Here is a 22,758-nt window from a genome sequence, read left to right on the forward strand (position 1 = left end):
AAAAGTTTCAAATGATGGATTGCAATTCGGTTGTAACTCCGATGGAAAAATTAAAGGAAATTCCAAAATCAGAGCCAACAACACAACCATACCGACAACTTTTGGGAAGCCTTATGTATGTAATGTTGTGTACTAGACCTGATATTTGTTTCCACATCGGATATATGGCTCGTTTTCAAGAAACTCCAACAGAAATCCATTGGAAAATGTTGAAGAGAATTTTAAGATATATTAAGGGTACAAAGCAATTCAAATTGGCTATAAAACGAAATCAAGGTTGTGAATCATTAATTGGATATGCTGACGCTGATTGGGCTTCCGATCTTATAGACAGAAAGTCAGTGAGTGGATTTGTCTTCCAAATTTTTGGAAATACAATTTCGTGGTCAAGCAAAAAGCAAGCTACAGTTGCAACTTCCTCTTCCGAAGCAGAGTACATAGCGTTAAGTGCTGCTACAGCAGAAGCAATATGGATAAAAGGGATTCTGGAAGATATGTATATTGTTGAAGAGAAATATACTGTACCTTTGTATGAAGACAATCAAGGGTGTATATTGTTATCAGACATCATTTCATTAGAGATCATTTGGCTCAAGGTACTATTGATGTTAGGTATATTAAAACATCTGATCAAATTGCTGACATTTGTACCAAAATATTAGGAAATATAAATTTTAAAATGTTTAGATTTAAATTAAATTTGATAGAGTGAGAGAGGGTATTGAGGCACTTTAAACTGGTAGGTTTTGCACTCAGTTCAATATTTATTTTAAATCGTAAAATGCCTTGTATTTTGTTTTATAATATTGTCCTTGGTATGAAAATTTTTTCTTGATTCAAAAATAAAACTTTCAATACTTAACAACTCAATAAATACATATAATAAATTCAAGAAATTTTCATACAAAAAATTCGTTTTCTTGTTGTGAAATCATCTGCTTGACAAACTGTATATGAATTTTGTACTTTTGCAATGTGGACGCAAATTCATCAAACAATATGATACTTGAATTCTGAAATTTATATATTTCAATTTAAATATTTGCATACTTGAACGTAATACCAAGGTCAATTACAGAGTTACAGACCGAAATTGCCATAATGTTGAATTAAACCACTAAGCGCCGGCCATTTTTTTTAGAAAACTTAAAATTTGTATATGAAAATTACATTTATGAGACTTTTCAAGCATTTTCTTAAAAAATATCGATTTTGAATTTGATGTTAGTTATTTACTTACCGTGCTGCCTTTTAAAATTATTTTATGATTTCGGGTAACTACATGGGAGAAATTGTTGTCGATGTTCACTAATATTGGTTTCTGTAATGTTTAATCCCCCTCAAGCCTAGATATAGATCTACAGTAGCTTTCTCAAGTTTCAATTCTTGTCTAGGATTTGCGATAGTTACTGACTCAATTTTTTTCTGGTCATGTTGTTCTTGTATGTTCCTAAGTTAATTTTGAGTTACTACCCTTCTGTTGAAAAGGTGCTATATGTTTATAAAGACAAGTGAGTTAGGTTTTTAGGATTAAGATTTTTCTGTTACAATTTGCATTCAATTTTTTGTCTACAATACTTTGTATATTATATCTCATCAGCATAAGTTGCGTATTCGTTTTTTATGTAAATAAATAAATTAAATAACATTTTGCTCTAAAACCTAATGGCCTCTTTCTCTATGACGATTCGAATTCAAGTTCGTTCGGATTCTGGCAAACTCCTATTGTTGTAGGAAATGTTTCATAAGGTTTTCCAGAAATCGGAAATTTTTTAAAAAATTTTTATTGTGTGTATTAGTCTGTTCCATAACTCTAAGAATCTACAATTTTTTTTATTATTTTTTTCGATAACATAAAGGAAAAATTGTTGTCACAGTAAAAAATTGTAAATTCTTGCAGGATCTGGAACAGGCATTAACTTAATTCAAACCATTTGGGTTTTGATTGGGAGTATGCTCTTATTAAATTATTATATGACTGCATTTATATCATCTATTAAATTTTTCCCCAAAATCGAAAATTAAATCGATTTTTTTGAGATTGCTTGCGTTTTTGATCAAATGCGTGGAAATGCATAAGCTAAATGACACTTTATAAGCGCAAAAAACACAATTCTGCCATTATTTTACGAATGAATCAGAACTATATAGAGATATCAACTTTAAAAAAATTATAAAACTTTATTATAAAGTATTTGTTTTTTTTTTTTTAATTTTAGATCTGCATATGACACACGAACGAATACAAAGGTGGCAATAAAAAAGATATCACCTTTCGAACATCAAACATATTGTCAACGCACACTACGCGAAATCAAAATTTTAACTCGTTTCAAACATGAAAATGTAAGTATGAATTTCTTATACAAATTTTTCACCATATGTTTATTGCTATGTTTTGCCATTTTCAGTATTCGCATGTATTTCCTTTTGAATATCACCGTTTTCATTTTTCATTCATTTTCGGTTTTTATATTACAAACAAAACAGATGTATGTATTCTTTATGTTCTACAGAAGAAATTAGTGTGCGCTCAAATTAAAAAAATACATGTGTACACCCAGACCTACCTTTGTAGATACTAGAGTGGTTAAAAAAAATCGATGTCTGATGCCCTAAAGTATTTAGTTTTGCTAGATTTTAAGATTGCCAAAGTTTGAGCACAATCGTAATATGTTAATACGTGCCACTGGGGCCTCAAAGTTTCCATGGTTCCCATATATAGCTAATATTAAAACCCGACCCGATTTTCAAAAAAATGTTGTAGGACTACTTGTTTAGCCACAGAAATGAACTGGTAAAAATGTATCATCGATTGGACAATAAATGTGGCCTTTGGAGCAATTTCGTGAAAATTCGCCTTTGGCCCTATACAAATTACTATGGAAACTTTGAGGCCCCAGTGGCACGTGTTAACATATTCCGATTGTGCTCAAACTTTGGCAATCTTAAAATCTAGCAAAAATAAAAACACTTAGGGGTGATGCCGCATACAAAAATCCGACATCGATTTTCCCTTTGAGTTAAAACCAGTCTAGCAGATACGTTCCAAAAAAGAAGTAAGAAAGTGTCAGTCAGCTGTTCCAACAGATATATACTAGAGTTGTGCCAAAGGAACTATTTGGAACTATCTAGTTCCTTTCGCAGTTCCAATGGCCCACATTTTTTCTTTGAACAAACTGCGTATACTTACTATCACACGTTATATTTCATGATGTTACTCATACGCTTTGGAACTAGTACAAGGAACTAGATTGCCCAACTCTAATATATACCCACAACCTCGGAAAATAAGTAAACACAATACTTCTGACGTCTAAAGGGGTCAGGAAGCATGGACTTGCCTAAATTGATATAACTCGCTCTTGGTTTGTAGGGGTGAGATACGGCCGATTGTTTTGGAAAATCTATCTAAAGTGTTACGAATAGAACTTAAATAAAATTACATATCAATTTAAACAGTTAGGAATATTTTTTTATTTCCATTCCGCATACGAAGTGCCTGGCACTCTACTAGTTACATATATATCATTTTATATCAAATATTCTATTTCATATATCATATTAAATGAAAGAGGTTTGTGGGTGACCTTATTCAAAATTTAATATGAATAAAATTTATTTTAGTCATAAATAGTCAAATTGTTATCGTAGTAAAAAATAGTAGCTTCTCGTAGGTTCTGGAACAGCCATTATAATTTCCAAGTTGTTTGTGTGGGAACTTTTTACAGTGTTTTATTTAACTTGCTTTGGTTCAATACTTATCCCCTGTTTTTGTAACACATTTTATTATTCTCACACGAATGGTCAAATTTTGTTGACCTATTTACTAGCCTTAGCGCAAATGCAGAGCTCTGATTTTTAAATGAGGAATTCTTTACTAAATATGGAACGCGTCTTCGAAAATTAAATTATTACGAATATAGACGAACGAACAAAAATTAGTAACAAAAATAGGGGGATAAATGGAATAAACTTTATTTAAATAACTAACTAATATAAGTTATTGGTCATGTTGGCTATTTTATATAACAGTTGTTGAATAAATAAAAAATGAAATGAAAAAAATAACTAACAGGCAAAAGTTCATTCAATCTCAAACTATCAAAAAATCATAACTCTAATGCAGTGATGGCCAAAAACACACATTTTCAGATTATAACTTGCGCTAGTGTGAGTGGAAACTTAAACAATGCATTAAGCGAACGAATGTGTTTACAGTGTACGTGTGTGTCGTATGCCCGCGGGCATAGGAAAGTTGTTGTTGGTGGCCACCACTGCTCTCATGTAATATATACATGTCTTGAGATTCGACCTCTAGAACACTGAACGTTCAGACGTAGAAAAATTTACCGCGCATAATTTTTGCAAACATTTATTTTTTTACAAAATAATACATTTACCAGCATCGCGATTGCGATGTAGCAATTAAGATGTCTGGTCCATTTCCTCCTGACATTGATGTTGATGTCGCCGAGGAAGAAGTGACTTCAACCCCCCCCCCCACCAATTTTTGTATACAACATGAATATAAATTCATTAGCAGAGTCCCTGAGAGCTACTCACGGTGTGCCTTAACAAATTTAAATGGAAGGTGCTTACACCTCGGAAGATTTTACTGATTCTGAAACTACAATGCTCATAGATGAGAAATATCAAGAAATAAAAAAAACGCCGCAGGGATTTTCAAATAAATCGCGATTTAAGTTCACATTTTTAGGGGTTCTTTAGGTTTAAATGGGTCTAAAGAAAATGTTGTAGCAAAGAAAATTCTCCGCAAGATTGGCCTTTATGATATTTTCGTAGGTTTTACCGTTTTTGAGATGTGGAAGTTCAAATTGGGACAATGCACTGACTGTATCGCCTCCTTATAAAACAATGTCATTACTGGAATTTCCCAAATTAAACTTATATATGTATCTTGAAAATGGTACAACCTAGAAAAAAAAAATAAATCATCCAATCTTGTAGATAATTTTCACAGCTTCACTATTTTCTTTAGTCCCATTTTGATGTGACTTGCGGTTTCCAAGCAAAATCTTGAAGACTTAAGATAAAAACCTAAAAATTTGAATTGAACCTCTATATCTCAAAAATGGTAAAACCTACAAGAAATCCTAAAGGTCAGTTTTGTAGAGAATTTTCACAGCTACAACATTTTCTTCAGACTCATTTCGATACGACTTGCGGTTTCCAAGCAAAATCGTGAAAACCTAAAAAATCCCTAAAATTGTGAATTTTGATCGCGATTTATTTAAAAATCCCTCCGGCGATTTTTTAATTTTTTTTTTATTTTTCTTATCTATGAACATTGCTGTTTCGGAATCCGCAAAACATCCCATGTGTAAGCGGTTTCCTTAAAAGTTAGTTAAGGGGTACTGTGCATAATATTGTTTTATAAGGGGACGATACAGTCAGTGCATTGTCCCAATTTGAACTTCCATATCTCAAAAATGGTAAAACCTACGAAAATATCATAAAGGCCAATCTTGCGGAGAATTTTCTTTGCTACAAAATTTTCTTTAGACCCATTTACATAGAACTTGCGGTTTCCAAGCTAAATCGCGAAAACCTAAAGAAACCCTAAAAATGTGAACTTAAATCGCGATTTATTTGAAAATCCCTTTGGCGATTTTTTTGTTTCTTGATATTTCTCATCTATGAGCATTGTAGTTTCAGAATCAGCAAAAACTTCCGAGGTGTAAGCATCTTTCATTTAAATTTGTTAAGGCACACCGTGTACTCTTTCGGAAGGCTCATTCAGTATAAAAAAACACCAACAAAAGCAAGAGTAAGCTGTACTTTGCTGAACCTGCCGTACATGCCTCAATGATGGCAATACTTAAAGAGAATTCTTTCGTACTCATTCACACAAAGATCAAAGACAAGTATCATTGATCATCCGTGGACTATATTCATTTGGCGACGCTGATAAAATCAAACTTGAACTTGACAAACTCGTCCCGGAAACAGTGGCCAATGTTACAAAATTCTCTACACCGAGATCTATCAATGGTAAAAAGATACTGGTCTTTTTGCAGTTTCTCTTCTTCCTGGGAAAAAACTCTGTGATGTAAATCACATTGATGAGCTACAAAGTCAGACGATACATTGGGAAAAACCCAAGAGAAAACAGAGTGACGTACAGTGTCAAAAAGTGTCAAAGATAGGGCCACATAGTACGGAATTGTAATTCAGCATATAAGTGCATAAAATGTGATAAAAATCATGGTTCGGGTGAATGCCAACGTGTTCGGTCAGAGACAGAACAGCCATTTTGTACCAATTGTGGTGAAATGGCTCATCCAGGTAACTGCAAGGGGTGCCCGATATACATAAGAAGTATGCTTCTGCACGCAAAATGAAGATAAATCAGGCAATTGAAGATAAAAACACAGTTAAAGCTAATGTGAACAAAGCCATAAATAAGTCATTTGTATCTGCTGGGAAAACTTTTTCTAGCTTGTCCAATAATCTTACTTACTTAGCTGGCCCGTTACAGAACATTTGTTCCATAGACCGAACTAAGAAAAGATCTCCAATTCTCTATGTTTCGTGCTTCGCTTTTTGGAATACCGAGCCTTGTCATCTCATCATCCACTTGTTTGCGCCATCTATTCTTTGGCCTGCCAATTCTGCGTGCACAGCCATGTGGCTCCAATTTATACGCCTTTTTAGCGGGTTCATCATCGCTCATTCTTATTATATGGCCTAGCCAACGCAATCGCTGCATCTCGATACGTTTAACTATATTGATGTCTTTGTATAGCAGATACAGATCGTGGTTCATAAGACGTCGATATTCACCGTCAACGCAGATCGGTCCGTAGATCTTTCGAAGAATTTTTCTCTCAAACACGCCAAGCTCTGCCTTATCTACTTGCGCAAGTACTCAGGCTTTGTAAAGCGTCTCAGTGTTTTGTAAAGCGTTATTTTTGTTTGACGAGTTGTGGCTTTGTTTTTAAAGTGCTTACTTAAGCCAAAGTAGCATCTGTTGGCCAAAACAATTCTTTTTATTTCACAACTAATGTCGTTTGTTGTGTTTACGGCGGTGCCGAGATATACGAAGTCTTTTACTACCTCAAAATTATAGGAACCAACTTCAACAGTCCGATCTCAATGGACGCATTGCACGTCGACACCATCAGCTTGGTCTTCTCGCCGTTTACCGCCAGACCCACTTTAGCAGATTCTCCTTCGACCTTTATAAAGGTATCGGTTACTTCTTTTACCTATCGTCCCATGATGTCTATATCATCAGCATAAGCAAGTAACATGTGGCTATTGGTGTAGATTTTGCCACTTCTTTTGACGTTTGCATCTCGTATAACCTTTTCTAGCTGGATGTTGAAAAGTTCACACGAAAGGCTGTCTCCTTGCCTGAAACCTCTTTTGGTACAAAACTGCGAACTTCTCCGAGAATTCTTTAACTGAAGATCTTGTGTCAGTTAGAGTCATTTTGCAAAGCCGAATGAGCTTTGCGGGGATACCAAATACAGACATTGCTTGGAATACCTTTGAACGTAGCGGGCTGTCGTAGGCTGCTTTATAATCTACAAAAAGGTGGTAGGTGTCGATCTGCATCTCTTGGGTCTTCTCCAGGATTTGGCGCAGGGTAAATATCTGGTTAATGGTGGACTTGCCAGGTCTAAAGCCGCATTGGTATGGTCCAATTATTTCGTCGACCATGGGCTTTAGTCGTTCGCACAATATCCCTGTCACTATCTTGTATGCGATAGGGAGAAGACTTATGCCCCTATAGTTGGAGCATAAAGTCTTATGGACGGGACACAGGATGCTCAGGTTCCAATCGTCGGGTACGCGTTCTTCCTGCCAGATGGAGCTAACTAGCTGATGCATACACCTTATCGGCGTGTCGCCTCCGGTTTCAAACAGCTCGGCTGGTAGTCCATTAGCTCCTGCTGCCTTATTATTCTTCAGCCGGTTTATTGCTGTCTTTACCTCATCTTGGCCGGGTGGTATACATTCAATACCATCTTCTGGGATTGGATCTGTGGTATCTTCGTCGACTTCGCTACAATTGGATACCAACAGTTTGGAAAAATGCTCGTTCCATATCCTCAGCACACTATCTGTATCAGTTACTAGATTACCTTGCTGGTCTCTACAGGAGGATGTGCCAGTTCCAAAGCCATCAGTTTGATGTTTCACTCTTTGGTAGAATTTTCGGACTTCATTCTGTCTCCTGTACATCTCGATTTGTTCACACTCCCGCTTCCAATAATCAGCCTTTGCAAAATGATACCTGCAATCCAAAGCCGTCTATTGATCAATTTATGAAATTAGCCAACTATTTCCTAGAGCCAGAGGAGTTATCATTAGAACAAGAGATCAATTCGTTTCTGTCAAAATATGCCACCATGTCAAAATCTGACGCAAAATCCGAACTTTTGCGTATATTAAAGAAAGTTCAAATCAAATATGGAACATAGATATCTAAATTTATTGACTTTCAACGTAAGACCGCTTGTTAACACTAGGCGACAAATAGATTTACAAAATACGTTAACAAGCAATGAAATAGTTATTGGTTTCATCCAGGAGACACATCTGGCTATAATTTTATATCAAATTACTTATCTGTTGGCGTCGCAGTTGCAGTTAAGAATTCAATACAATTCAAAAGGTTGATTTTTAACGATGTTGGAATCTCCCCTGTACTTCATCGCCTACCTTCCCTAATGGTCCAATCTTTCACGACCATTTCCTTGCTAGTCCTGATGGCCTCAATAGTATCAACCAAAATTTCTTCATTGATACTTTGCCATCTTTCTCTGATCGTTATCCATTATCCATAACTTCGCCTGGATATAAATAGTTGCAATATAGTCATGAAAACTCCTAGAACTATTATTTCATACAGAAACACTGAATGGTTTAGATTTCAGGATGATATTGATATTGCCTCTAGATGCCAGATGCCTCCGTTGAACAGGAATCTGGAAATCGATGAAGTCGTAAGACTTCAATAGCACATTTAAATCTATTCACGATTCCCACTCACAAAAACTTACCATCAATGACGAGAAATTCTCAATCAAACATTAATGGCAAAAGAATTGAAGCGCATCTTCCATCGTACCGGAAACAGACTACTAAGCAGTGAGTATAGAATCTGATATCCATGCAAATCCAACTTTTAAAACTAATAATTAAGGAATCTGTAAACATAGAAGAAACACTTAGGTTTAATAGTTAACTACAAAATATAAAACCTGGGCCCTATTCCACGAAACAACTTATCAACTTTTCATTTTGCACTTATCAATATTTTGACAATGCTCAAAGTTAAGTGTTCCACAGAACCATTATTTTTTGATAAGTGATAAGTTGTTAATTATAAAGTGAGTTTCCTTACTTTTCAAAATAATGTAGCTCTTTTTTTGATTTCTGTTCCACAAACGTCATTTCTGCTAAGTAAAAAGTTGTAACGGCAAAGCGTATTTTGCTAAGATTTTGCAAAAAAATTTGCTCTTTTGTTCCACAGAAAACTCTGCATTTTGATTTTGCAGATCAAATTTTGATAAGTTTGCCTTAAATTTGCGAGGTAAACGTTCTCTTTGCCAATGTAGATTGTTAAAGCGAGATTTTGTTCGGAAATACTGAAAACACGGTTATGACAAGAAATTGTAAAGATTTTTCCGAACTTCTACCCTCTGAATCAACCATCCTACTTCGAACTCTCACTCACCCTGCGAACAACCTCACAAATCGATGTTCCTCGATTTTACATTTAGACTAAACTCTATTTGAGAGACTATTTTTATTTATTACTATACCCTCTACCATAATATTTCATTTGTAACTCATCCAAATAATCATTTGCGACCCTATAAGGTTTATACATATATTTTTGATCAGCGTAAAATTCTAAGTTGATTTAACCACATCCGTCCGTCTGTTGTAATCACGCTATCTTCCGAACGAGTTGAGATAGAGGGATGAAATGCTGTTCACACGTGTCTTAAATCAAGTTGAAAGTTGAGCTTTGTTATAGCAGTGCCGTCGATTTCAGCTATTTTAAGGCTTTTAGCTACATTTTCGGAACGAATTAGTTTTAATATGCTTCCAAAACTTACCGACATAGGCCCATCTTTTATTATAGCCCCCATATACCGCCCTATTTCAGCTAATTTGTGGTTATTAGCTACATTTCCAGGCCGAATTAGGTATAATTCAGTCAATCACCAAGAAACGTCTCCACAAAAAATTATGGATATAGGTCTACGTTTTTTTATAGCCTCCATATAGCAGTACCGTCCGATTTCAGCTATTTTAAGGTTTTTAGATACATTTCTAGAACGAATTAGTTATAATTTGACAAGTAACCTCTCTACTTTGTGGAGAAAGAAAACTAATTACTCTATGCCGAACATAACGCTTTTTACTTGTTTGATTTCGCTTACGTTCATTGTATATTATTTTATTTGTATTTCCCTTCATTTTATTTTAGATTATTTTATTTCACTTAATTTTATTTTACTTTATTTTATTTATTTTTTAACTTTAATTTTATTTTATTTCCCTTCGATTTATATTGTTTTATTTTTTTATTTTATTTCTTTATTTTTATTTTATTTTACTTCATTTGATTTATTTTGATCTTATTTTAATTTATTTCGTTTAATTATTATTTAATCTTTATTAAAATTATTTTATTTTATTTTTATTTCATATTAATTTATTTTGTTTTGTTTTATTTTTTTTTAATTTTATTTAATTTTATTTTATTTCATTTTATTTTATTTTACTTTATTTCATTTTATTTTACTTTATTTCATTTTATTTTACTTTATTTCACTTAATTTTATTTTATTTTATTTCACTTTGTTTTATTTTATTTTATTCTATTTTATTTTTTATTTTATTTTACTTCATTTTATTTTATTTTATTTGATCTTATTTTACTTTATTTTAATTTAATTTCATTTATTTCGTTTTATTTTATTTTATTTACTTTTAATAATATCAGTTTCATTTCATTTTTTCGCTCGTCTCAATTTTACATGTCTTATTTGTTATTGCCAAGTAAAAAATAATGCAAAGATGATAAAACGTTCTGTGGAACAAATATCATTCACACTTTGCAAGAGAACTGAGAGACTTACCAATATGGCGGAAAAATTGAGCAAGAGAGCACAACAACTGTGCTAAAAGAACAGTGATAGACAAATTTGCTAAGTGCAAGGGAAATTGAAAAGTAATTTGTGGAACAAAAAAAGGTTATCACTTTTCAAAATAACTACTTTTTGATAAATGCAAAATGAAAAGCGATAAGTTGTTTCGAGGAATAGGGCCCAGGTCCCACTGCTTATAAAGAAGTCTTATATTGTTAGTAAAAATAAAGCTCCTTCTTGCCAACGTATAATCCACAGCAACAGTTCTATCACAAATACATCTGAGATAGCACAACATTTCCAAGACTACTATTCTTCAGTATTCATACACAGATCTCCTGAACGTCGAGTGGAAGATCTCGAATCTAAAATCTCAAACTGCATGGAATTGGTCCCACGATTCATTTATTCTTTTAACAATATGATTACCGCACTGCACAATGGAGATACATACCATTTTACAGATTCTGAAAATATTAAAACTAAAATCGCCATGATCAACAACAAAAATTCGAGTGGGTTTGATGGCATCTCAAGTTTTATCATAAGGAAATTTTCAGATTCAACTATTCAACTACTTACCCATATATTCAACCAATGTATTAATAATGGCTACTTTCCAACTGCTTGGAAATCAGCAAAAATACTTCCTATTAGAAAGAAGCCAAATAGTGAACTCATGTCCGAATTTCGCCCGATCTCACTGTTGTCCTTAAACAGAAAATTGAAAAAGAATTCATCATTGAGCCAATATCGAACTTTCAGTTAGGTTTCAAAAAAATCACAACACAGCATTCACTTTTAAAATTCCATAGTGACATCACCACTAATCTTCGGAATCAGATTTGCACTGTTGCCATATCTTTGGATATCGGGAAATCATTTGATTCAGTGTCACATAATGGAATATTATACAAACTGATTGATTTACACGTTGATCCATATCTTGTGAAGATCATCCAAAGCTTTTTCCATAATCGTCGATTTTGCGTCCAAGTTCAAGATGCTCAGGTGAAATATCCAGTGGAGTCTCTCAGGGAAGTGTGCTGGCTCCATTTTTATTCAACCTTTTCCGCATATAGGTTAGGTTTGGGGATGTGCAGCCACTAACTTGTGACTGCGTCACTCGGAGACCTTCCGGTCCATTGTAATCATACACCTACTTAGGATTGATATTTACCCCTAAGCTTTCACTCAGGAAACAAATACAAGAACGAAATCAATTGGCTAAAAACAGCATCAACACAACATGGAAATGTTTTTTTTTTTTATCAAAGACACATGTTTCTCTGAAAGTTAAATGGAAACTTTTCTTGGCTATATGTAGGTCAATACAGTCGTATGGATCGCAACTTTGGGGTTTCTGTCATTTTGAAGAAGTCGACAAACTGACGCTTTACTTCTTAAAAAAGGTATTAAAAATACCAAGTTTCACTCCTACTAATGTTTTGATGTTAGAAACTGGCATTGACAACGGTCATATTTTCACCTTAAACAACCATTTAAACTATTTAACTCGGATAATGTATGATTACGACGAAAACAGATTACCAAGAATACTAGCTGAAAAAACCATGAGATTGGAAATATTTTGGAAAATAAATATAAATAACATAACCTCACAGTATAATATGGAATATTTCAGTACGAATATCACAAAACAAGAGTGGCTGCAAAAGACACAATACCTTCTGCAAAACTTACGTTCAAAGCAACTGAATGATGCACTATCAAGTGCGAACACCTCCAATCGCAAAAAAAAACCTAATGCCTACCCTTGGTGGATCATACTTCATTGAAGCACTAACACAGAGAGAAATGATGTGAATTCTGAAAGCTAGAAGTGATATGCTTACACTTAACTCCAACAGATTCGGAACAAATGAAAATATGATATGTTCAATGTGTAACTCAAATGAAATTGAAAACTTACAGCATTTTCTAGGCCGATGTCCAGTTCTTAAAGAATTTCGTTTTATGTTCTTTCAAAAACACTTCCTAACTGAATTAGAATTGATAAATATACTCAATGGAGATGTAATTAACTGGAAAAGTTTATCATTTTTCCTAGAATATAGAAATATGTTAATATCAGAATTTAATTTCTAACCATTTATACACAATATCTCATACACTTTATCTTCTCATATTAGACAGACGACCGCAGGTCAATGTCATACACTGCTATTTATAATTATTCTTTTGTTTGCTTTATTTATATAGTTAATTACTATGTAAAACTGAATTAAATCAATAAAGAATACATATACTAATACTATATACTAATCATCCAGTAGAAAAAAGAGGAAAAAGATGCAATGAAAAGAGGAGATGGAAAGGGGAGAAGAGGGAAGAAATAAAAAGAGGAAGTTATTAAAAAGTAAAGAGCAAATAAATTACGGAAAGTATAAGAGGGGAGGAGTAGTTCTAGAGAAGGGAAAAAGTTTTATTTTGATGGTAGGCAGAATATTTGAAACATCATTTACGCGTTTAGGTTGCGCTGTCCCAGCCACTTCAGATTTTTGTTGATGTTGTAGATCACAGCAAGTTCCACAGTTGAGTAGAAAGTTGGACACGGTGGAAAGTGAACACCTACTAACCTCCTCATCCTCACAGAGCCTGCAGTAGTCAGAGTAGTCAGTAACATCCTCATCCCATTTGATTGTAAAGGCCCTGATATAGCAGTGTCTACTGATGACTCCTGTCGTTACTCTAACTTCAGCTTTACTCAGGTTCAACAGAGAGTTCGTTCTTTTGACTGACAGAGATGGTCATATGGATCTTGCTACAATGCGCCTAGGTTCATTATGCCACAATTCACTGGCTCTTTCGTCAGAGAACGCTTCAATTTTTTGGAAGAAATGACAAATGGGTTGTTTGATGGAGTCAGCGATAGCTAGATCTGTAGACTGCGATCCTCGTCTAGCTACTTCATCTGCTCTTTCATTACCCAGATAGTCGCGGTGTCCTGGTACCCAGCATAGCCGAAAACCGTTAGTTAGCGTTCCCAAGGCTGATCTACACTTAAGGACAACATCGGATTTGATGTTGCAGGATTTGATGGCTTTAAGAGCCGCTTGACTATCCACAAAGATAGTCACCGGTTCAAAGATTACTGCATCCAAACTTTTTATCAATTCCCTTGCCTTCCAAATCGCGAAGATTTCAGCTGGAAGACACTACAGTTGCTGATTCCTCATATAAATGAAGATTTGCAAGCCATACTTTACGCAGACGACTGCTTAATATATGCACATGACTCATCACCCGTCACTGCCTTAGCGAAAGCCGCATCACATCTAGCACGTATTAATAGCTAATACAAAATGTGGGGCATAAAAATCAATATCGACAAAAGTGCTCCTATATCCCAGTTGAAATCCCATTTGCTTCATCATTAAAATATTTGGGTATTCACTTTAACTTAACAACTTCATTAAGTTCAACACACATGCTCGATTGAATCTTCAAAAGGCTAAACGTATTGTTGGGCGGTTTTCACTTCTTTTCAACTGCAAATACTTGCCACAGAACACAAAACTACTTCTTTACAAAGTGGCCATGAGATCTATTTTAACATATGGGTTCCCAATCTGGTTTACTATATCACCGATAGTAGCCAAAGAGTTGGAGATATTTGAGAGGAAGATCTTAAGAAAATGCATCCACAAAAATTATCAAAATATGACAAACAGATTCTCAAACACTTACGTCTATAACACTGCTCTCATAATATAGACAGACAAAAGAGCTCTGTTAGCTACTTTATAAGGCCGAGAGCAAGCCTCGCAACATTTACATCGTATTAACATACATACGCAAATGTTTTTAGAACAAGACAATAATAGTTCTAAGTTATCATGTTAACACTTTACTGTACACACCAATATGTTATTGCTATAAGATGAAGTCTCAATAAAGAAAACTTAAAAAAACTAACATACATACATATCTTAAACACATTTAACACGTTTTATAAAACATGCATCATTTAAGTTGCCATTTCCATACAATATCTGTCAAATAAATGACGTAAACTTCCAAAACACCTGTTTTAAGTGCGAGTGTAAAATGCGTTTTAATATCTTAATACTTTACAAAAACTTATAATATGGGCAAATTAACTAATATGTATACATATGTCAGAAACTTTTGTCCAGGTATCTTATTACCGAAAGTTTAACCCTTTCTAGGCGTACTAAATAAGACAGAAGTTTTCAGAATTTAATAAGGACTACTCATATAATTTGAGTAATTCGAAATGTACATTCTTAAAATGTAATAATGTACAATTTCCAATGTACAATTTCCAATCTTTTTTTTATTCCATAACTTTAATAAAGTCTTTTGCACAATAGGTATACTTTGATAAATAAATCAAATATTGAATTGCCGTCAAACATTTTACTCAAAACTTCTTATTGAACAATCAATTTTGAAGCACTTTACATATTAATGAATCTTGATACATTTTCAGATAATCGACATTCGTGATATTTTAAGAGTGGACAGTATAGAGCAAATGCGTGATGTATATATTGTACAGTGTTTAATGGAGACTGATCTATATAAATTACTTAAAACTCAGGTAAGTAAATACATTTTCTGTAAATCCTCTACCAATATGTAGTAGCATATCGTCACCATAAATGCCGGAAGACGTAACAGACATGAAAATCGAAATTCGTTTTTTGGTGGAATCTGATACATTAAGCTAAAATACATGGTCTGGCAAAATTTCAAGCGTCTACGTTTAAGAATGACGATTTTTTTTTTATTTGAAAATTAAACATTAGTACTGAACAAAGTAGTCTTTGATTTTTGCGATATTAATTAGTTTTAATTGCGTTTTCATTCGGTCAACATATCTACGTTTGTTCAAATTTCTAAAGTTTTCATAAAAAAGTGATTGAAGGAAGTGTCTAATTGAAGGTGAATTTTGAAGACATAAACCCTGACATTAATAAACCGCCCAAGAGCAACAAAAGAGATAAAAACAAAATAAAACGTATGTATGGAGAACAATATGATAAACGGACAAAAGGAAATGTTTATACGGAAGGCAGTGCAAGACAAATGTCATTGTTCCTTCTTCCAAGAGAAAGAACGAACGGAAATATTCCAAAGTTTTTGGCAAATGTCTTGGGAGCAAAAAAGGATGTACGTTACAAGTCTTATTGAGACGGTGAGGCGAAAACGTGTATATTCTCAAAATTCAGGTCGGTGTAATACAAACAAAAACACAAACATTGTTCCACAACATCCCATACGGGACAAGGGAGACTTCTCTCATACCAATGAGTGCACCCCGATTCATATTTAGCTCAATGATATGGGACCTACTGTTTATCGCCGAGTCCGAACGGCGTGTCTTAAGACACCACTTGTGGAGAAGTTTTTCAAGGCTGAAATACTCAGAAAATGTCGCCAACATTACTGAGGGGTATTTTGCCACCGTTGAAAAATGTTTGATGTTGCCTAGCCGGGGAATCGAACCCCCGACCTTCTGCGTGCAAGGCGGGCGTGCATACCATTGCACCACGGTGGCACCCGGTGTAATACAAGTATGTATAAAAATAGACTGCAAGTTTGCCAAAAATGTTCTTGTCAACACTTGGAATAACAGAGAGAATGACTAGAGGCAGGACAAATTCTGCTAATTTAAATGGTACTCAAATGGGTCCAGAGAAAAGCGCAACTTTAACGCTTCAAAAATTAAGTATAACAAAGAATGGCAGACAGTAGGCTGGAGATCCTACAGTCAATAAACTGCTAGCATTGGCTTATGATCATAGCGGTATAATCTTTTTTAAAACTGATATCAAAGGCGAGTACCAGATTTTACCACAGAATTTTACCTCAGATTTACACACAAAGGCTAAAAGTTTCAAAAAAGAAATTCCAACACCTGCAAGACTTAAAACGCTTAATTCCAAGTGATTGACATTACTTTTATGACAACATTCCTTATGAGAATTAAAAGTTACATTTAAATTGTTACAGTTCACTTAATTTATATTAAATATATTTTGTCCATAAATTGACTTATATACAAAAATAAATATAATATTCCAGTTTACAATAACGTCTAATAGAATTGAATTATAGTGCTTGTTGGAATAGAAAGTTCACCTAATTTTGCTCCATTGAAATATAACCGTTAAGACTTGGAATTGAACCCAACACCGTCAGATTGCTAGTTTAAAGTTCGCTTAGCCGCGTAGGCCAATAAACTAGTTCTAATTTAATTATAATTTGTCATTTATGAAGCACTGTAGCGTTTTTATTGGGATAGCGTTTGCAATTTTGTTTTTTCAAAATAGTCTGGCTTAATCCCATTGTTGTTTTAATATTTTAAAACAACTATTTTATTAGTGGAAAAGATTTGGCATTGTTCGCCAAGGGGTAAGGCAGGGAATACTATAGTTCCGATCCACGCCACGGGATCTCATCAGTTCCCTTGTTTCTTGTTTGTGGATATTCTCCAACGAAGTTATTTTTCAATAACTTCTTCAACAAGAAACTTTGTTACGAGCGAGTCAATACAAAAAATGATCAACAATTATTTTCGACAATCTCGAATACAGGGCATGTTTCAAGTTCTAATCGGCTAGCTCTACCGTGGCGAGGTTACTGTATCCCGGGTTATCGCCTCGTAACGTAGGAGTTTACATGCCTATTATATCAAAACCACATAATTAAATTCTACAACAAATACACATGCTGTTGGTCTGAGAAACGATCATCTTCTACTCATTTGTGACCGATGTAGTTATCACATGGAGTGCATTTTTCCCGCCCTAAAAGTACGCCTATGGTAACTTACACACTCACAATTTTAACAGATAAACCACAAAAAAAAAATATGTTACCTACTGTTATCTTACGGTAAATAACGCCGTTACTCCAACACCGCCCATGGTCCAGCTACTCTCTCTTAATAATGAAAAAAAAAATTAGCGATTCATATTTAAATTCAAGAGTTGACAATTATTATTATATAATATAATCATTTCTTATAGTTAACTTATCATCTACTTACAAACTAATTCTTAATGCTATTTCCTCGTTGTTGCTGCTGCGTGAGTCCAGGGTAGTTGTTGTTATATGCACAGCATTGTAATTTCAATTGTTTATTTTCTGGCTAAAAGCCTTTTTGAATTTCCTCTTCTCTTGTTTTACAACATTTACTTTTCTTGTGGTTGTTGGTTTCTCATACAGGTAATGACAGTTTTTTTCTTTTTGTTTTTTCTTTTTTATTTAAATTGATAAGGATGAAGATTTGAAATTTTTATATGATTTGTTGCTTCAGTAATAACATTCAGTTAGTTCTCTTTTATATGGGTTGTCTTTATTTAAAATAATTAATTTTTTTTTTTCCACTGCACCAGAATTTTATATGACATATAGTTTTGTTTGGATACCATTTGGTGGTCTTTCCTGAGTTTTTCTCAAAAATTTGCACATCATTGTTTTAAAGGTATTATGTACAGTAACGTTTTTTTACGTAATCATAGGGCTCTGCATTGATTATTTAATATTAGCTCGTTGTTAAAAAGAAAAAAACACAAGTAGCGCTCAATCTCCAGTCTTTTCTTTTTTCTCTTCTTTTTCCTCATGTTTAATTCAAACTCCAGTTAATTCACATTCTCAAACAATGTTTATTATGGGTAGACCACCACACCACGTGTTCAACAAAAAGTCTTTTCACTTGATCGTCCGACAAATAACTAATAACCGACTGCCTCTAACCAACGCTCAACAAGAAGTGTTTTTTCATTCTCGAAAATAAAACGAGTTTACCAAATCACGTTACACACACATGTGCACAAACAATGCAATGCAAACCTAACGGCAACAAATTCTTAGAGCAATGTGTGACAAAAAAACCATGGATTGGCCAATGAAATCATTACCGAGTATGCCAGGTCAATGCACATGCAGCGTTTTTTCGTGGTTTTAGCGTTTTTTAATAATCGTCCAAAACAAATCCCTAACAACTTTTTATACCCAAACATCAATCGTCAGCTCGAAGTATAAAGGCATGGCACAATCACCAGGTAGATGCTAAGGCGAATTGCTACAACAAAGCAACTTTTTGGGGTACTGTGAAATGTCAAAAATTGTAAACAAGCGAATTTAGTTTGTTGATTCGCCTTGACGCTTAAAAAATGCGGCAAATTTCTTATTACCAATCAGAAAAAATAAGAAAACATATTTTTCTTTTTTAATTTTCCAAACAAACGGTGGAAAGGAATAAATAAATCGTGCATGTGTAATTTATTCATTAAATTTCAAGTAACATCGTGTGCTGTATATGTAAAAGCAACATATTATGTTGCAAGTTGTTTGGGACTTCCATTTCGAGTTCCGTGCTGGGTTTTCAAGGAAAATCAAGAGACGACCAAAGCGTCTATGAAGGAAATTGTGGAACAAGACGTGTATATCATAAAACAACATCTGATGGAAGTTATTTATGGCGAAAAATTGAATGAGATTCGGTGCTGTTTCCTGAAGTACAAGAAGAAGGTAAGATTTGGTGTAATAATTAAGGAAGTATGCTGCTAATAACTTTACAATTTTCAGGGAGGTTCCATCACAGCCCTCTTATGTCTATGTCTGCTTTGGAATTGATTATCACGGTTACCTTTACCATTATGGAGTAACATCTTCGTAACCATCTTGAATACCCAATGGCACGGATGTTTTCTGATGGAAACCAGCATTTAAATTTCCATGCCGGAGAATCCATAGATACTATCACCTTCAACAATGCAGCCATTGGAAATACAGGACACACTCCCGAAGTACCAAAAGGACCGACATCCAGATGATGATGTACCAAAGTATTCAACAACATGGCATGTCAATATACATGGTGTTGCCGCCTTCGCCAAAAATCAAGGCATACATACGTATGATGGAATACCGTATTGTAATTTAACTTGGCGGACAGTCTGGTGATTTTGACGTTAGTTGGAGGACATTTTCCACCATTCTTTTTCATTGGAGTAACGATGGTTGATGGCATTCATTTAAAAATTTGCTGAGGAAATTGTTTAAGATCCGATTAAATAACAACGGAACCAGTATGAAATTGTTCAATTCTTCAAGGCAAATATGAACTTTAAATCCTTGTCGTGACTGTAGTGGACGTCAAAAATGTAAATTCCAATTTTAGCAGGCTCCTATATATCAGTCTTCAAAACTCACAGAATTTGAAAAATCAAAGTTCGATGACAAGGTTTGTTTCTCTGCACATACCCCACAAACTTACGGCATGCTGTTTTTGTTCGCAATTGGAATTTTATAAATATAATAATAGGTCTGTTCGATAACTCAAAAGTTTGTACAAATTTGTACAAACTTTTACAAAATGCTGTTCGATAACAAAATTGTATAGTAAACGAGAAAGGAGTAGTAGTTGCAAGTACTTGCAAATACTTTTTACTTGGGAAGTTATCGGACAGGCCTAATATCACATAAATCATAAAATCCCTTTCCTTGGAACAACCAAAAAGAAAATGTCAAAAGTGGCCAAGGTATATTTTGTGCAACAATAGCCATTCACAGCTTACTTTTCAGGTGAAGAACAAGGCACCAGCCGAGATCGAAATCTATTGATGAGCCGTTGCTCCGCGAAGCCAAAGAACGTGATTTGGAAACATTCCCACCGCCGCCAAAACAGAAAATTTCGAATCCAACTGAAGCGACCGACTACAAACAGAGGAAACGTAGTTTTCGAGGATTATTTGCGTAAAAATGGTATGCTTGGAAGTCAATGGGTCAAATATTCCAAGTGGGAAGAATTCCAATAAGAAACATGGCAAACATATGTGAATTTTGAGTAACTTTATAAAGGACAAGGCGAATTAAGAGAGTTTCGTTACGATATGGATAAAATTTGCACGTTTTGGGGAGACTCGTGGGTTTTTCCATGAACGTGTATACGAACGGTCTGTGGAATTCTTTGGTGATGATTACATCGATAAGTGGTTATTAATAGAATTTGTCAACAGGGCCAAAAAGAGCACGAAAGGGCTAGAGTTATTTACAAATCGCTTTATATCATTTAGAAGGTGGCCTCAAATCCCCATAACTATGATGCTTGGTTCGACTATTTATTGTAGACTGAAGGTTTGCAAATGTTAATCTCCGAAACTTGGAATAATTTTTGAATGATCTAGTCGTGTGGCGTAACCAATAACAATCAAACACCAGATCCAGAGGCAACAATGTAAACACCAGTTTTTCCAGCCAAATGGTCATTGTTTATAGCAGCGCAACAACTGTGCATTGAGCTATATCAATTTATTTCAAACCGTCTGTGAAATGACCATGACCATGACCTTCATATATAACAAAAACAGAACTAAGATTGAAGACATTAAAAAAAATTAATTTATTATCTTTGTCGTATATACATGTGTGGTAGGCATCACGTTTACATTTTACTAATTAAGAGTAATTTTTGAATAAAATACTAATGAAAAAAAAAATGATTAATTTTATGGAATAAAATAATGGCACTTATTTGATGAAATTGATTTTAGACTATACATTATGAGATCAAGTTTTACAGTGCAAAAGTTTTCTGTTATAATATATATATATATATATATATATATATATATATATATATATATATATATATATATATATATATTATAAAGAGATACATGATAATAATGGGTTGAAACTTCTTAGAATTCATATCACATTTTAGGAAGAGCTAACCTCTTGATTTACAGTTCCAAAGTTGTGATAGCTGCACAACTCTTGTGGATATCCAAAATTTGTTGTTTTGAATAGATCTAGAAGAGAATAAAAAACATTTAGAAAACATGAATATTATATTTGTCCACAATTTCATACTTTACCTAGAAAAAATTTATAGTTTTATTTTAATCAGTTTCTTGTTGCCCATAATTCTTTCCTTTGCCTTTTGGATTTTAAGGCGTCTGTTCAAATTTTTAATTCTGAAGAAAATACGGCATCTAAAAAACAACTCCCTTACTTTCTCAGGCAGTTCGACGTGTCGGGTATTGTTTACTAGAAGTTGCCGCAGTTTGGGAACGTCGGAAATTTCCATGCCGTTGACCCTATTGAAGTACAATTCTAACAGTTTTATTTTAGTTAGAAATTGTGCACTTGGTTTTATTAAGGAGCCTTTTGAAAGTTGATCGACCCAGGTGAAGGAACTTGAATCCGGTTCGACATCTTGATAGTTAAGTTTTCGAATCAGGTAACCGGAAACGTATTCCAAGGCATCTTCTTGGAGATGACCAATGTCCACTAAATTGGAATCGTTCAAGTCACTAATATCTATCATTTCTGTTGACGAGGACGATGGTAGTTCCTCATAGCCATCATCTTGTGTACTCTCCACTGGCCCATCCAAACTGTGTTGGAGAATATTTAAAGACGATACATCACCTTCCAGCCAATCCGTTGTATCATCTTCCACATTTCCGTTCCCTGATAACGCTTCGGTATTCCGAGCTAGAACAAAAATTTTTGTAAGTACAATTCTTGTAAATCAATGTTTGCATTACCTACCTAGTATATATTTGCGGAGCCTATAGATGAAATCTTGAGGTGAAGGATGGTCATTCAGGCC

The 22,758-nt window shown here is 34.2% G+C and overlaps 1 protein-coding gene and 1 long non-coding RNA gene across 2 annotated transcripts in view; both read left to right on the top strand.

The window, feature by feature from the left end:
- Window positions 1-22,758, top strand: part of rl (Mitogen-activated protein kinase rl) — a 57,015-nt gene that overhangs the window by 8,125 nt on the left and 26,132 nt on the right. Inside the window, exons 2-3 of the mRNA XM_073968450.1 lie at window positions 2,220-2,346; window positions 15,616-15,726. Of these exons, the coding sequence (XP_073824551.1) occupies window positions 2,220-2,346; window positions 15,616-15,726 (238 nt within the window). The remainder of the gene's footprint in view (window positions 1-2,219; window positions 2,347-15,615; window positions 15,727-22,758) is intronic.
- Window positions 16,091-21,567, top strand: LOC141394278 (uncharacterized). Its single transcript, XR_012410303.1, has 3 exons — window positions 16,091-19,667; window positions 19,725-20,382; window positions 20,724-21,567. It is a non-coding gene; the product is annotated as an uncharacterized lncRNA (long non-coding RNA).

Source organism: Musca autumnalis, unplaced genomic scaffold (assembly GCF_047663935.1).
Source record: "Musca autumnalis isolate F117 unplaced genomic scaffold, ASM4766393v1 scaffold_2, whole genome shotgun sequence".
Lineage (NCBI taxonomy): Eukaryota > Metazoa > Arthropoda > Insecta > Diptera > Muscidae > Musca > Musca autumnalis.